The sequence below is a fragment of the Molossus molossus genome, unplaced genomic scaffold, assembly GCF_014108415.1.
Source record: "Molossus molossus isolate mMolMol1 unplaced genomic scaffold, mMolMol1.p scaffold_m16_p_11, whole genome shotgun sequence".
NCBI lineage: Eukaryota > Metazoa > Chordata > Mammalia > Chiroptera > Molossidae > Molossus > Molossus molossus.
The window spans coordinates 44,396,437-44,414,329 of record NW_023425346.1 but is presented as its reverse complement, the minus strand read 5'-3'; the positions used below and the strand labels follow the sequence as shown (position 1 = coordinate 44,414,329).

Sequence of the window (17,893 nt, the reverse complement as noted above, 5' to 3'; positions counted from 1 at the left end):
AGTTGCTGTTTGTCACTGAGTTTTGGAGATTTCTTGGCTGGCTTCTGTTAAAGCACGCTTGAGTAATCCGAGCTGTGGCGGCGCCCAAGCTCTCGGGATAAAGGGAACGAGCGCGCGCGCACGCGCGCGCGTTCCTATGTGTGTGTGAGTGAGGGAGTGTGTGTGTGTGTGTGTGTGTGTGTAGGGGAGAAGGCGGGGACAGAAACGTCAAGACCTCCCCCCCCCCCCAAGCCTCCTTTTCTTTCTCCCCTTCCTGCAACAGCCTGACAAGTCTTCCATCCCCCCCTCGGCCATCCTCACAGCTCTGGGCAACCGCCCGGTTAAGCCCATTTGCAGCGGGAAATTGGCGCTGTTTGGGGGCAGAGAAACAGATCGATTGCCCTTCTGACTCCCCGCCCCCCTCTCCCATCCCACCCCCACAACTCCCTCCTCCTTCCTCCCTCCCCCGCCACCTCCCCTCACCCCGCCTCCTTCCCTCTCTCCACCCCAAACCCTCACCGCGGCAGTTCGAGAGGTGAGGGGAATGGATTGGACTCCGGTGGGGAAAGCGGGTGTCCAGAAGTGGTGCTAATGGGAAGAGATTTCTGGTTTCAAACGAGGATGCTCTGCCACAAAGAGCGGCTCGCGCGCTGGCCTGGGCTCTAGCCGAGGAGAGATCCCGGGAGAACTCCAGAGCTCGCGGGGAGCGCTCCTCGGCACACCGGGCTCAACATGCCTGTCCGCAGGGGGCATGTGGCACCGCAAAACACATTTCTGGGGACCATCATACGGAAATTTGAAGGGCAAAGTAAGTTCATTTGTTCTTCTCTCTCCCTCGCTTTCTGCTTTGATAGTGCACTTGGCGTCTGCCGCTGACAAGCGGAGGAGAAGGCAACTCCGGGCTCGGGCAAGTTAGGAGGCTGTGAAACCGAGCCAGGAGGTTCGCATGGCAGCGAGTGTTCTCCCTCTGATATTAATTTTGATTTACATTTTAGATTATAGTCTCCATTTATAGGAGGCAATTTGATCCTCCTCTCCCACTGCTCCATTATCTGCCTTGCTACTTAATTTCCTACTCTTCTACTATCTTAAAGGGAAAGTACTAGTATAACCTGGGTTTATATTTTGAGGCTGTTTTATTGTAGACTTTTTGAAAGTCAGGAGCAGGGCAGAGAATACTATTAGAACTAGGGAATGTAAATGGTAACAGCGGTGGAAATGGCTATGCAAACTATATTTCACCTTGGTTAAATTGCAAGACTGTAGCGTGGCAGGGATGCTTGCTGGCTGCTAGTTTATCAAAGCTAAACTTTGCATTGTATCAGTGTAAATCTATCCCATGCAGGATAATTTGGAAAAAGTATTATTTGATTCGTGCTGGTTCCCAATGTAAATAGTTCATTATTCAAAAGAATATCTCTGTCCCTCATTATCCCCTTCAATTTCCATCTAGAAATTTGAAAATTGAAGTGCACTAAGTAAATCCCACAAAGATTTAATGCAGAAAAATGCAATATCCTCATGTGGACTAACTATAAGGAATGGATGTTAGATAAATACATTAATTTTAAATCTTATACTTGTTCGCTGATATTCGACATTTTCTTAAAACAACATTAACACACATTTATGTTGTACATTTTGCAGTTATTTGGGTACTGTCTTTAATGACATGAGTATATAGTACCTTGTGTATAAAATAAACTTGTATATTCTGCTGCATACTCTATCTGGAAATGGTAAATATAGTCTGTAATTAAAAAAGAGTAATAAACCCTTTGTATTAAAATACCTACTACTACACAAAAATTCAAGGTTCTCACAAAGTAGAAGTGAAAAGGCATCACCATGATATTTACTGTATATGTGTGTAAATATTTTTATCTCCTGGAAAATGTATATCATGAAAAGTTGAAACTTTGCATTACTGAACTGCAAATTACTGTGAAATACTTTCATTGTTAATACCCCCGCCCTTTTTTCTTAACATGATGTGTTTAGTATGCCTTAGAGGGATAGAGAAAAGCCAAATCCAAGAATAATAACTACTTTGAGAAAGTTGTACTCTGAAGGCCAAGGTGAAAGTGAGAAATTTCATATCTACAGGATGTTTCACTGTTTTGGCTTTGAAAATATTTACGTTACAATTAGATGATATTCTGGAAATATCAACGGAGCAGCTGATTGTGTGAGTGTGCATTAGGACCCCAGGGAGTTAGAGGGCTTGAGAACTAGGTTATTTGGGCAATTGCACTCTCAAAATGTGAAGAATAGCTCCTTAATTCTTTTTTGTTCAAACTGCTTATGACTAATATTTCACATTTAAAGTTGGGTCTTTTCCCTCCCTTTTAAAAGCCTGGACAGTTAGCAGTTTGGGAACTACCTGCATATCAGATCTCCTAGTATGCAAAAATTGTTCTAATGTTTATGAGAATCTTGTGGAAGGTTTTTACAAGATACCTTACTATCTTCCTTTTACAGATAAAAAATTTATTATTGCTAATGCTAGAGTGCAGAACTGTGCCATCATCTACTGCAACGATGGGTTCTGTGAGATGACTGGTTTCTCTCGGCCAGATGTCATGCAAAAGCCCTGCACCTGCGACTTTCTCCATGGGCCCGAGACCAAGAGGCATGATATTGCCCAAATTGCCCAGGCATTGCTGGGGTCAGAGGAGAGGAAAGTGGAGGTCACCTACTATCACAAAAATGGTAAAGTTTACCCGTTTAGGACTTCTTGTATTTGATTTCATTTAAATGAAGTTTTGAAAAGTGATAACTGAAAGTTCATATGCAGAGAAATCTCAAATATTCAGGTGTAGATATATGGCGTTGCTTATGGTATTTTAGGATTCAAAAAATATGGATACTCTCATTCGTGGACAAGTAGGAAAAACTTCTTTGAATAAGGGTACTCTGTACTCTTCAAAAGTGCAGTAACTAAATGTCACTGAGGACAAAATGCCACAGATCAATCTTTCTCTCCTTTCTAAGGAATGATGAAAAGGGCAATAATTTATTGGTTGCATTGATATGCATTTGGTGGGAGAAAAAGACAGAATTTTATTTGCTTGAACTCAAACATACTTCACAAAGCAAAGTCTTGGTGAAAACTATATCTGAAACTCAAACTACTATGTTATAAATGTTTCTTGGCTCTTCAGCTGTATTTGAGAGGCAGTACTTTTCTCTTTGGCTCCTTTTTACACAAGATTAAGACTGATATATAGAAGCTTCTAAAATTGGCCTAGTAAACTATGTATATTCAAATAATAAAGCCTGTTCATATATTCAAGATTTGTCTTTTTAAAAAAATGGAAAAAGGGGCCTATGACTCTGTGGAGTTGTTAGTATTCATTTCCTCAGCTGCAGCAAACTGGCATCTTCAACCTAAGGTCATACCTCAATTTCAAGGGCACTCCTCCTTCTTTCCGGCTTGCTGTGGGACCATAAATATTTTAGTCCTATACAAGTTCTAAAAAAATACACACTTAGTGGACATGCGTTCATTATATGCACAATATGTATGTATATAAACTCACATGTAATGAATATTCAGACAAACCTATTTTAAAGTATATACATTTCCAAATGTATACTCTTAATTATATTTGACAATTAGGGATAAAGGTGAATAGATTAAAAGTGCATGTTGTAGTTAGTTTTGTTGGTATAGAATTATCATGTATTTCTTTTTAGTTCATTGATAGACATTAGTGAGGCACAAGGGTATCTAGGTAGCTTTATAGGTAACTCAAGTTTTGAAAATGAATACACAAGTATAGCCTATATAATATAATTACTTGTCATTTGGTAAAATACAGAGAACAAATTCTAGCAGGGAAAAGGTTTAACTTTTCCTCTTGTTTTCTCATAATTAAATATTTTATGATATAAAATGTACAATTTTTAATCACTGGATTTTTTTTTTAACATCAACTTGAGTCAGTATGCATAGCAAAGTATGATTGGAAAAACAGGTTTGTATAATTTTGGGTTAATCTGGAATGAAAACAATTATATGATTATCAACCGATACATAGATTGCTTTTAAAGTTCTCACTTTCCCCTCATTTTTCAATCAGTAATGTTGGTACAAGAAACAGCCTAATTGCTCTGTTGTCTTGAAAACATTTCTTGGAGTGAGGCTTTAACTACACAAAGGCAACTCATCTTGTGTGTATGAGTGTGTGTGAGTGTGTGTTTGTGTGTCTGATGTCAACAATTTGACTTTTGGAATAATTTATTTATATGACTTTTTTTTTTTTCTATTGGAATATCATGATGTTGACACAGTCTATATTGTGGTTACAACAGATTATATTGGTCCATATTTGGTCATTATGTTTCCTGGGACATTTCAGAATTTTTTAAACATACAAAATTTAAATATAAAATGATTCTGGACTGTCCAGATTACTTAGATACTTCAGGTAGTGTTTTCAAATAGTAGTTATTTTTTTATTAAGTGGAATAGTGATGTTTTGAAACCTAGTTTAACTTGTATAATATGCATGTGTAAAAGAATCTCAAAACACTTTAAAAAAGCAATTTATCACAAACTTGAAGGTAAATTTTCTTCAGTGAAGATGTGGTATTTGACTAATGCAAATCTTATTTTAGTGATTTTTTTGCTTATACAAAAAAAATTGGACAAAAAATGTTTATTTGGAAGTTTGTTTCGATATAGAAATTATCAACTTTTAGTGATGATTTTAATTCTGTAGGTTTCATTTTCAGATGTGACTCAGTCTACAAGAACTTGGGTATCTTTAGAATTAATGACAAATATTGCCTATTTTGTTTTCATTGATATGGGAAACAGGAGGTGATGGATCGAGCATTTTCTTTTTTCCAAAGAAAAAGATTAATTTGAATGACTTCTTTAGATTGTAAAGACACAGTCAGACTTATTGGCTATGAATGTAATCAACTTATGTTTTTGCTACTAGTTCATATACATTGAAGAGAATCTTCAGAGTTTATTGGTTTCAAAGCACCATTGGTTGTATTCACACAGCATCTGCAAAATCAGAGCTTGTGAAGTCCAAGTGCTTTGAAAGTCTTGTCTCTTGGAGACCCATCAGACACTACATTTATAAAAGCAGGAAGGGACAAAATCACAACATTTTCACTGATTTGTTTTTTAAAGTTTCCTTAACACCTCATTATTGAAATCATTTACTTTTCAGAGGCTCCTTGTGTTTGAAATATACAGAAATTGCTTTCTTATTCTTTATTTAGCATTTCACAGGAATATAAATAGTGATGTAATATGCCCATTGAGCAAATTAACAAAGAGTTAAGACTGTTTCCACTTTTTCATTCACTCATATTGGAGTAGCAAAAATATGAGCGTGGCTTTATTTCCAAAAGCTTGTTTTCCAAAGTGGTCAGAGGCTTTACAAGCAGTCTGAACCCCATGGTCGATGCAGTGAGTTCACATGGAGGCAGTGCATGGTGAGCTGCACAGCGCCATTGTGAAGCAGCACTTCCTACCCTGCACTAGTTTGTGTGATTTTACTGGGTACGACTGGACTTGCTGTTTACCAGAATATCAATTTTTAAAAACCTAGTTATTTGCATGAGGAATATTTGACAGCCCTTCCTTTGAGGATTCTATTTTACAGTTTAAGTCATTATTGCATAAATCATTCTTGGCAGCTGTGAAATATTGCTTGAGGTGATAAAGCTATAAATCTTTTGACATAAAACTCTAATTATACAAAACTATAATTATGCTGAGGCTTATATAATGATAGGTGAGTATTTTAATAGCATAATATATTCACTTTAAAAACACCTTGTCACCTTTTTTAGGAATAGTAATTGAGAAATAGCAAACACTTCAGTTATTAACTAGCTTATAGTATAGAGATGATGTTAATTGTAAAAAGAAAAAGCAGAAGGAATCATCTGGTTTGGTGTGTGTCGTCGGCTAGAGCTGGCTAGTTTAAGTGCTAAACCACTTCAGCCGTATTTAGATGTGTAATTTTACCTTAAATTATCTCGCAACGCTAAACATTTGGAAAATTGAAGAAAATTTCTCCAAGAGGAATGAAGGTCTTATTAACTCAGTAGGAAAACAGAACTTGAAGTGCATCATCTTTAAAGGTCCTAGCATTTCTTCATTTTTGCCATTATGCTTTTAGACATAGTACAGAGGCAGTTTTGTGAACAAATCAGAAATATCCCTGTCTCTGTGCTGCTTTTAAAGAACGAAAGGATGAGCAGGGGCTGAGGGAAGTCCTTTTCTGACCCAGGCCGGGACCAGATCCAGACCCGTCATGGTGGGATTAGTACCAAGTTCCAGAGGCAGCTTTTGATTCAACTAAAGTAAAAAAGGTTGACTTTACCATCTCTAAGAGTTATTTGCGAAGATCTTATGGAAAGTGTTGTGTTGTTGTGAGTGCAGGTGAAGATGCCACTGGAGGGTCACCCTTGTCTAAGGTAATGTTTTTGGCATTAGAAGAATCATAGGAGGTACAAAGGAGGAGGCCAGCTGATCTCTGCTTCCAGGATATTTGTATTACAGAGTGACTAATGTTCACTTCTATCTTCTCCCCAATGTTTTTTTATGAAAATTTGTTTAAAGAAAAAAAAAACAAAACATAGAGACTGTGAATGAAGAAGCTTACATATAAACGGAGGACAGATTTAGGGTTAACTACCACTCTTCCTCTATTCTTCTACCCAAATATAAACTTGTTTATGTGTATTTCCTGTCACTTTTTTATCATTTACATGTAATAATAACTTATTAATGAGACAATATAGTTTAGTTAACATTTTAATAGCTCAAAAATAAATCTTATAATAGCTTTATATAAGATATATGACATATAAAACATTCAGCTCTTCTGATTCCTGAATTGTGTAGAAGAGATACAGATGGTAGTTTTTAAAAAAAGAATAGAAACATATTTTGTGTGTGAGTAATTCAAACAATAAGAAAGATTTCCAGGGAATATCTTGCCTGAAGTTTGTTTGCTATTCATTTTAACTTTTTGTTTATATATATTTCTGTTCCATCCAATAGAATATTAACTGTAACAACATTACTATTAAAATACATTTTCTGTTACACTAAATTTCACATCTATGGACTTTAAATTTAAATTTAAATTTGATCAATTGTATTTGTTGATAAAATCAGAATTACCAAGATTCATTCTCCCTCACAATTTGAAAACTTTTTTCAGTATTGATCTAAGAGAAAACAAAATGTCATAAAACTGTGGGTGGGCCCTGTTCGTCAGTCCCTTTTCACCACTTACCAGCACCAACCCTCTAAGCAGCTTTGGTGCTAAAAAGAAGTCCTGTTGTCTGCCAGCTTGAGAGAGAACTACTCAGTTATTTTCACACCTGAGAGACTTGAGAATAGGGTCAGTTTAGGGCTATCTGCATAGGCTAGATTTGTTGGGAGAAACTGGCTTCCCTGACTTCTGTTGGCTTCCAATGCTGCTTTTATTTTCATTTATTTATTTTGTTTTTGCTATAAATAATCTTTAACTCAATTACTTGCTGTCAGCAGCCAGGAGAGTCCTGGGATAATTGAGTCACAAGGAAGTAGCAGTTGGAGCTGAAATGTTAAGACATCCCCACTCATCTGGCCATCGGAATGTGAAACCTCAGGGTCATTTTCTATTTTTCTCTTTCCCTCTCCTCCCTAAACCCAATTGATTGGAAATTCCTCTCAGTCTTTACATCTGAAATATTTTCCAGTGCTACCCCCACTTCTCCAGCACTGCCAGGTACCCTAGTTGACGTTCTCTTAGTCCTTCTTCTGGAGCATTGAGTATAGAAGTTTCGCTCCCTCTCCAATTCGTTTTCCACAATCCCATCAGAGAGCTTTCTGATATAAGAAATACATATCCTGATGACTTATTGAAGCCAAGCATCATTGTAAATAAATTTTGTGTATTCAATAATGGGTATAACAAAACCATAAGGTATATACTCTTATTATCTTTATTTTATGAGAAGAACACTGAGACCCAGGGGAATGGCGTAATTTCCAAATCACACACTGCTCATAAAGTAGTGAAGCTGGATCCGTATTTGCAGCTCAATGTACTTATGTCTTAGCTTGGCTCAAAAATCTATCTTAGCCCTTGCCCATGTGGCTTAGTTGGTTGGAGCATCATCCCATACACTGAAAAGTTGAGGGTTTGATTCCAGGTCAGAGTACATGCCTGTGACTTCAATCCCAGATCAGGGCATGTACAGGAGGCACAAAGCAATGTTTTTCTCTCATGTCAATGTTTCTCTCTCTGTCTCTCTTCCTCTCCCATCCTCTTCTCTCTATGTTCTTGGGTGAGGACAAAAAAATATATCTTGATTCTTTAAAACTCTCAGGATGTTTTAGACTGTTTAGTAAGATGCTTGGTGTCCTTCAGAGTTGAATCCACTTCGATTTCAAGTAGCGTATGTTTTGAGGAACCAGCTAAATTCCCAGCTCTGGCAATAGCTAGGTGAACTTGACTAAGTTTACCTTCTCAGTGCCTCAATTTTTTTTCTGATCTTTGTTAGGAGAATAATATCTACTATGTTATGAACATGTTTTACACAATAAAGTACATAACATTATTTCTGGTATAGGTTGCTAGCCCATAATATGTGCTCAATAAACACCAATTAATTGAATATCTTCCCAACTCTCTCTCCTAAAATTTTTATGTTCCAATAATAATTGACAGTTTAGAGTTTCTCAAAGAAGCCATGTACTTTTATTTGTTGATAAAATCAGAATTATCAAGATTCATTCTCCCTCACAATTTGAAAACTTTTTTCAGTATTTCCCGATAAACAGTACAAATAGTCTCTGAATGGATTGTTCTCTCGGCTTCTCACCCTAAAGAAAGACTATCATCCTTCTAAAAACAGATCAAAATACTTCCGTATGAAGTCCTTCCTGAAGCCCCCACTGCCTGTTCCAGAACACTAATTAATATACCCCCGTGCCTCTTTCGTGGTTCTCAACTCCAGCATAGCGCCTGGAGTGTGCTACATATCATTACATATTATTGTAGTTAACATCTGTTTTTCTTTAATTCATTCAGAAAAAAAATGCCAAGTCTTATTAATTTCTATGTCCAGAATATGTGCACGAGAACCTGGTATGAAGTACGTGCTCAATTAGCCCTCACACAAAGAGAGGAAAATAAATAATACCACAGAATTAAAAAAAAAAAAAAAAAAAAAACAATGAAAAGATTGAGATTAGGAGATCTTGAGGAAAGTATGATGTTCTGATTTTTCTTACTTTCTTAACACTTCGAAGATGATTAAGAACAATTTTCACCTTAATTTTTATTAATGGACATCTTTGTTTATTAAGTTAAGGTATTATATCATCTTCATATCTTATAACTTTGCAGATAGCTAGAAAAAACACTTAATAAGGAGCTAGAGAGAAGCTATTAACCAGAAATTATTAACCAGTTACCAAAATATCACTCACTACCAAATCAAAATGACTCACTAGTATCTCCAATAATGTCCATGTAATAGCCAAACTCAAAGTATTCACCCGTTCTTTTCTGAATTGAATCCATTGCTGTGTTTGACACTCTACGTACTACACAAGTTACACAGTATTGACATTCTATATCTAGAACAGGATTTTATCCTTCAGTGTTTTCTTAAAAATTCTTAATTGACAATGAAGCTGACCTTAGGGTCAATCAATAATGAGAGTGTTGAATCCAAAATTATTATTGTCAAAGGAATGTTTTCTTTCTATATATACTATGCTGTCTGCATTTGGCAAAAGTACTGAACTACCAAGAAACAATAGAATCAGGCAGCAGTAAAACATTAATCATGATAGAGGAAATTTGTCCTATTATTGAACAATTAAGAAGGTCAAATTGCCACTTGTCACAGGTGAGTTATGAGAAAATTGAGCACCAGACTCCTGATATAGGCCGTGACTGAACATCTTATATCATCCTCTTGTTTCTTTAATTTATATGAAATATCTAATTAAGAAAATCAAAGCAGTCTTTCTGTGGACAGCTCAAATCGTGGCTGACACAACTCCTGTGCCCTCTTCTCATTTAAAGTAGGTTTGCATATGTACAAATTCCCCTTTTTGTGCTTTTCACTGTTTTGTGACTGTCTCACACTACTTTGTACTTTGAAAATGGGTTAACAACCTTGGCTGGTACTCAGTGGGTAAGAATTGGAGAGAAAGAGATAGAACTGTGGGTACATTTCTGCCTTTAGTTGGCTCAGTTTGTCAAATGATCTCAAACTAGGCTGTGCTAGCAGGGCCTGGCAAGGATGACCCAGCCACATGGCTTGTGTACCTGCTTTGTCCTCCAGGATGACCAGTTAGAAGACATGGTTACAGCAGGTGGAATCTCACCATTTAAAAAAAATCATTTTCTTCCTGTTTGTTTATTTTTTCTTCTTCTTTACTAAGGCTCATGAGGAGTGTTTTATTTGTTGTTCTTTGTTTTGGTAGGGTATTAATTCTTGTATGTCATTTGGAATATTGGTTTTGAGTAACTGCATGGGTTTAGGATAACTTGAAATGGCTGTGACTTCTCATACTGACTATTGATCTCTAGGCTCAAAACACCCGCCTTAATTCTATCCAGTGAAATCTGTATTAATGACCCAAAATGCTGAACATGATGACAAAAATTAAACCATAAAATTAGTGGTGGTTTCTTAACCAGTTTCTCAAAGATCAGGTAAAGAACAACACCTAGGAAAAACTAAATAATGCATTTATATGTTAAACAATAATTAAAATGTATTTGTGTCAGAAAATACCACATATTGAAATCACATTCCTATGATCTTTGAATATACTAATTAAGATCACATCGATTCAAGAAAATTAATGTTAGAGTTATGCAACATTATGTGTTCTGTGACTAATTTTTTAGTGTGCTTTTTAAAATTGATTTTAGAGAGATGGGAAGGAAGAGGGGGAGAGAGAGAGAGAAACATCTGTGTGAGAAAGAAACATAAATCAGCTGCCTCCTGAATTTCCCCTGCTGGGGATTGAGCCTGCAACCCAGGCATGTTCTTGGACTGGGAATTAAACCAGTGACCTCTTGGTGCATGGGACAATGCTCAACGAACTGAGCCACACTGGCCAGGGCTATGTGAATACTTTTTAATCAAATTCCCACTTACCTCTCTTAGCAAAATTAGTTAAAATTTCTCTTATTTTTTGCTAAAAATTTCTATATACGCCATCCATTTTCTTTAATAATGGTAATCAGTTGATCTTTAGCTATACATTTGTTTAAGTCTTTAGTACACAGAGATGTACTCTACAGGGTTTAATGGCCATGGATGTATTTCATGGACCATAGCCCTCTACCTAATTTAGATCTTCTCCCAAAGTACCAATGTTAACTGAGTTCTAATTCTGTGACTGGCTCTTGATATGTTACTCTGTCTGATTTTCATGACAGCTTTGGGAAAAATATCCAACTTTACAAATTAAATTGAAGTTCAGATAAGTAAACTACAGACGGACACAGAGTCAGGTGGAGATGAGGTTTGAAATCTAGATTTGTCTATGCTTGAAAACTGTTGCCTCCAGTGATACACTATTTTAAAAAAAGATTTTAAAATTGATTTTAGAGAGAGAGGGAAAAAAAGGAAGAGAGGAAAATATTGATGTGAGAGCAAAACATTCATCAGCTGCCTCCTTCACACCCCATACCGGGGACTGAGTCCCCAGCCTGGGCATGTGTCCTGCCTGGAATCGAACCAGCAACCTTTCAGTGCACAGAACAATGCCCAACTAACAGAGCCACACTGGCCAGGGCAGTGATACACTCTTTAAACCTCATCCTATCCCATCCTATATATCCTAACTCTAGTTCTTAATCTTAGATTTACTGGATTATATGAGGCATGAATCTGGTTAATTTAATTCACACCAAAGGGTAAATAAAAAGCTTTATCCTAGGTATTTTGTATTTTAAACAGAACTGTATCATTGAAAATGAATCTATCTGGCAGGATGTTTGATTTCAGTACAGTGAAAATAGTTAGCATATGCCTGTAATCTTTACATAATTATTAATGGCCCTCTTTTTTACTCTTAAAACTGTCCCCATTTTAGACTGTAAATTACGTGGTCAGTTTATAGTTGGGATATTTTTAGTGAAGGGCCTCTCGCTGCTATTTGTGTAGTCATTAGTCAGGAAGTCCAGAAGAAAATTCATATAGTAGTGTGATCTAGTAGCAGAAACTCTATTGTGTTCTTATCCTCTCCTTTCCAACAAATGTTTTATTTCCTGGGAATATTATGTCATTTGATCAAATTCACCACTAGTACCTAACAGGGAAATCATAAATTTACTGGTGTGATGAGTCTGGTTCGTTTACAACACTGTAATTTTCCTCACCGGGAGCCGAATGTCAGACTCAGTCCCTACTGCGTGCCCTCCTCCGGGTACCTCCTCACTCCTCCCGAGGCCGGTCCCTTCCTGCGCGTGGTCTTCTCCAAATCCCAGGAACCTTATTCACATTTCCTACCATCTTCCCCCTTGTCTTTATTAGAACACCTAAAAATTGTTTTGTAATAATTTGTTTCTATTCTGTTCCTTCCGCTGTTTCTATGTCTGTTCCTTGTACTTTTTGAAGGGACTTATTACGGCACTTAACATTTCAAAAAAGGAGGAAATGTTGAGACAGCAAAAAATAAATTTAAAAGAACCCAGGAATATACATACTTGTTTACCAACAAAAACATCAGGTGGCAGATTCTAGAAGGTCTCATTCATTCATTCATTCATTCAATTTCCTTTTCCAATCATTTTGCTAAATATGAGAATCGTAAAATTAACAACTAGTGTTGTTTATTAATCTAATAATTTAATAACTTGCTGCTGTGTGGTTTATATATTCTGAAGCAACTCATTCTAATACTTAATAATTTGTGGCTCTTTCTAAAAAGACACAACAACTAATCATTCTTATTCAGTTAGACTAGAAGGAGTGAGGTGAATGTTCAGGACAATCCAGATAGATCCTTAAAATAAAGACATGTCTACATGTTCTTACAGCAACATATGCAGGTTTGCAAGCTATCTCAGCCCTCCCTGAAAACCTTTACTTGAGTACACATGAAAACATACTTAAAAAAACCTTGAAATTATTCTGATGTCTTTTTTCTGCTATCTCCATACACTAAGAACAACCTCATAGTTATACTGGTTTCCCAACACATTTCATTATTTTTCCCAAACTCGAGTCATGGGTTGAGATTATAAAGTCTGTATGGTATCAGCAGACACTTCATCAGTCACATCCTGATATAGGATTTCACCACCTCCTCAAGGACTTTATATCTTTACTGTTTCTCATAGTGATTTTAACCCCAATGTCAAAAAATTAGAAAATGCAAAGAACACATTTTAAAGAAGACCTATATAATCTTGAACCTAAGAGATAGCCACTGTTAAAATGGTGGCATGCATTCTGTCTATAATTTTCACACACACACATACACACACACTTATTTTTTATAATACCAGAATAGCACTAAATATACTAAACTGTAGCTGGTTTCCTCCCTGAGAAATTTATCATGAACATGTAATGTATATAGTTTAATGATCATATAATATTTAACACATGGAAAGTCTGAAATTATTTTAATATTCATAAGGTATTGCATTAAAGGAAATAAAACATTATCACTGAACACTTTATTATTTCCAACTTTTCACAACTGTAAAAACGTATGAGGAGCCTGTGCGTCCATCTTGCACACCTGCACTGAATTTTTCCATAGCATATACTCTTAGAAGTATAATTGATGGGTAAAACAGTGCTGTGTATCTTAAAAACCTTTGGTACCTGTTGTCAGATTAAACTCCAAAAGAAAGTATTCTTTTTTATTTTTCTTGACCCCCCCCCCCTAAAAATAATGTCTTTTGTCTGGTTACTGGATTTAATTCACAATCTTTATTGACAAACACATGTAGAAAATATATGGGACAACTTATTTTCTTATTTAAAGAAAACAGTGCTTTGAATTGCCAGCACTAGGGAATGATGGGAATCTCTGGACTAGCTGAGTGTCTGGACTGGATGCTCCAGCCACATCAGGTTCACTCTCCCCAAAACTGCTCTTTACATTGACATTTCATTTCAGTAATTTTCTGGCAGTTTTTTAAGCCTCACATTCAGAAACTAGGACAACTTTTTGACTACTTAGCATTCCATGAACTTTTTCTCCTCTCTCTTTGGAATAAGTTGGATCTTAAGTTATTTTCAGCATTTCTTGTTATCTATGTAGCCTATAAGGAAAATCTTGATTAGTGAAAAGAGTTTTTATTTGGTGGTTTTAAATTGTTATTGTTTTTCTTAGATTCAAAGTGACAGGCATGAAACGTAAACTCACAATAATAAACATTCTCCTAGGAGACCATGTTAACAGAAATGAAGTGTAGTTACAAAGCATAAATGGCATGAAATGCTCAAAATTACAAAATAATTGTGAGGGAATATATAAGTGACAGAAGATCATCAGAATATCAGATAAAACTTTATCTCAAAATAATATGACTGAAATGACTGCAGGGATAGATCATTTTTTTTCCTAGGGTACCTCACCTAACCAAGACATGCAAAACACAGGTAATCTGATCTTCATAGCTGTGACTCAGTGCTCCGGTTTTCCCTCCAGGTGTTCTCTATAATGAACGTCACTTAACCAAGGCTCAGTAGGATTTATGAATTTCCAGACTGCTGTTCTCAGAATCTGTTCCCCAAATGAAGGACTACACGAAAATGCCTCAAATGATGTACAACCTCATCTGTCCTGTTGATTGGCTTCTAGTCAGCGCTCTCTCTCCAGAACTGCAGGACTTGTTTCTTTGCAGTTCATGTTTCTAGAGGGAGTAGGTATCCTACAGAAATTACATACCCACCCACATTTATTATTTCAAATATAGTCACAACAATGTGAGTATCGTGTGAGTTATGCAACATTTTGTCTTAATTATTGACTCCTTAGAGGATTCCAATAACTTTGATGATGAATTTCCCTCTGGAGAACATTTCAGATAAAAGAGTTCTGTTAGTTCTTTTTTTTATTCATCTAAACTTTTTGAAAATGTGAGGGATGCTAATTAAGTTCTCTAAATCTTTACCCAGTAAGACTTTTATAATATTATTCTTAAGTTTTCTTCAATAATAGAAAATAAAGCTAAATATCGGGTTGAGCTACAGCTCAGCTACAGAAATAAAAACTAATCTCCTGTGTAAAAGAATAGGCAAGAGTATTTTTATAAATACCTCTTATATAGCATTTGAAAAATTGTTAGTAACATGAATTTTTTTTTTAGAAGAAAAGGCTTAGAAGTTCTAATTAGAATATCTGAGGTAACCGAATTGAAAATTAAAATATATAAACTGAAGATGAAGCCTGAGCTTTCAACTACTTTAACTGCATGTTGGAATACTTGGAAAACACAAACAAAAGAAATCCCAGACATTTACAATAAAATGTGTTTTTATTGATTTTTTTTTTTTTACAGAGAGAGAAAAAGGGTGGGGGGGGAGAGAGAGAGTGAGCAAGAGAGGGAGGGAGAAATATTGATGTGAGAGAGAAAAATCCATCAGCTGCCTCCTACTCACCCCCTACTGGGGATTAAGCCCCAATCCCGTGCATGTACCCTGACTGGGAATTGAACTGGCAACTTTTTGGTGCACGAGACGACATTCAACCAACTGAGTGACACCGGCCAGGGCCTAGGCATTTTCTTTTCTTTTTTAAAATGTTTTTTTATTTATTTCTTAGACAGAGAGGAAGGGAGAGAAAGATAGAAGTATCTGTGTGGGAGAGAAAGATGATCAGCTGCCTCCTGCACGCCCCCTAATGGGCATCAAGCCTGGAACCTGGGCATGTGCCCTGACTGGGAATCAAACCGGGACCTCTAAGTCCATGGGACCATGCTCAATCCACTGAGCCACACTGGCTGGGCTAGGCATTTTCTTTTCGTTCCAGCAGAAGTGATATGTGCTATCTTCTGTTAAAGATTCCAAGAATCATGCAATTAAAAAAACAGAAAACTTTAAAAAATAATGATTTCATAATATAACCAGGACGGACCTCCTCTAATCCCCTTGTTGCAGAATTGGAAAAAATCAACCCTTCTCCATCCCACACTTAATTTAAGCATAAGTGACGTGAAAACTCAGACCCCAGAATGGTGTTCTTTCTGTTTTTAATTTTACCTACATTTATAAACATTGTTATTTTGCTAATGAGTTCCAAGACTGGGCTTGTTGAATTATCTCTCTGTGGCAACTTACATGTTATTCTGTAACTGCGACGAATTAAATACAGAGTGTGGTTTACTCCCTTTAAATAATATAATAATAACTATCATTTATTGAACACATACAAATTTGCTAGTACTCTTCTGACATCACCTTTTCCCCCAATCCTCACACCGTCCTATAAAGTAGTCTTTGATTGTTTCCATTTTGCGAATGGAGAAGATGAAGTCGGTTAGCTTCCTGAAGCCGCACATGGAGTATTGAACAAAACCGTGGTCACGCCCTGGCCGGTTTGGCTCAGCGGTTAGAGCGTCGGCCTGCGGTCCAGAGAGACCCGGGTTCGGTTCCCGCTAAGGGCACGTACTTCGGTTGCAGTTTGTCCCCGGCCCTGGTTGGTCGTGCGGGTGGCAGCCACTCGATGTGTCCCTTCACGTCGATGTTTCTCTCTCTCTCTCTCCCTTCCTCTCTCTCCCTCCCACTCTATCTGTACAAAAAATGGAAAAATATCCTCGGGTGAGGAAAAAAAAAAAAAAAAAAAAAAAAAAACCGTGGTCACCTGCGGATCGTCCTCTTTCAGAACCTGTGTCTCAGGACCCGCTGTCCTCCGCGGCGCACCCGTGCGCGCAGTGTCCCCGACACACGCAGGGTACACATGTGGAGAGCCAAGACCCACCTTGGTAGAAAACTGTGCATTGTTTCTGGATTTTAGGCATTGAAATGCTTTAAATTCTGAGGCTTCAAATCTTCTTCTCTTAAATGCAATTAGACAAACACTTGCCTGCCTCTGCTGGTTTAGAAATAAGTTGGATTCACCTCTCTTTTCCCAGAGCCTGTTTCTGTGCTTGAGCAAGAAGTGGCTGTTCAAGAAACAGCTTCTTTAAAGAAATTAATGAATTAAAACAGAAAGCGAACTCTGATCTGTCAGTTACTTCCTCAATAACGTGGAGTCATCTTTTGCCTCTTTGGAAGGGATGATAAAGAAGCAGCACAGCATAATGGCAAAGGATGTGGGTTCCAGAGTCAGGGGACCTGGGTCCAAATCCAGAACATATTCACGGTGTGGTCTTCAGCAAGTTACCCAGCTGCCCTGTCCTCACTTTATTACCACTGAAATGGAGATTATGTCAAGAAGTGAATCTACTTTATAGATTTTTAAATGTGCCTCTGTGCAAGTACCTAGTACGTGCGACATAAGTGTTAACAAATAAAACAATATAAAAGAAAGTGAGAAGGATTGGGGTTAAAAATACATATTAAGTTGTTATGCTCACTGAGTGTTGTGCTTGAATGGAAATTTGGGGATGCTTGTGTGACAATAAAAAAATGTGTACATAATTTTGAACGTCAGTAGGTAAAAGAAGAAATTCACAGTATTTCTTAAAAATTTGAAATGAGAAATTCCAGGGACTTTGTCCTGTAGAATCTGATCTCAGTCAAATTCTGTATAATTGATTTATTTTTGTTTAGATCTAATTTTGAAATGCTGTAACTGGTTTTAGGCATGGTTGTCCTGAAAATATCAGCATTCTGGCCAAACTGAACTTTTACAATTTTTCTCTGCATGGCTACCTTTTAGCTACATCGAAACCAATTTCAGTAATGGTATCCCAAAGTTCCTCAAGTCACCATGAGGTCTAAGCTCAGC

The 17,893-nt window shown here is 36.9% G+C and overlaps 1 protein-coding gene across 2 annotated transcripts in view; it reads left to right on the top strand.

The window, feature by feature from the left end:
* The first annotated feature begins 484 nt into the window (after window positions 1–484).
* The window catches only part of KCNH7 (potassium voltage-gated channel subfamily H member 7), a 444,235-nt gene continuing 426,826 nt past the window's right edge, over window positions 485–17,893 (top strand). For both annotated transcript variants that reach the window (XM_036254388.1, XM_036254389.1), the window contains exons 1-2: window positions 485–787; window positions 2,461–2,691. In XM_036254388.1, coding sequence (XP_036110281.1) covers window positions 712–787; window positions 2,461–2,691 — 307 coding nt within the window. In that variant the 5' untranslated portion in view covers window positions 485–711. The remainder of the gene's footprint in view (window positions 788–2,460; window positions 2,692–17,893) is intronic.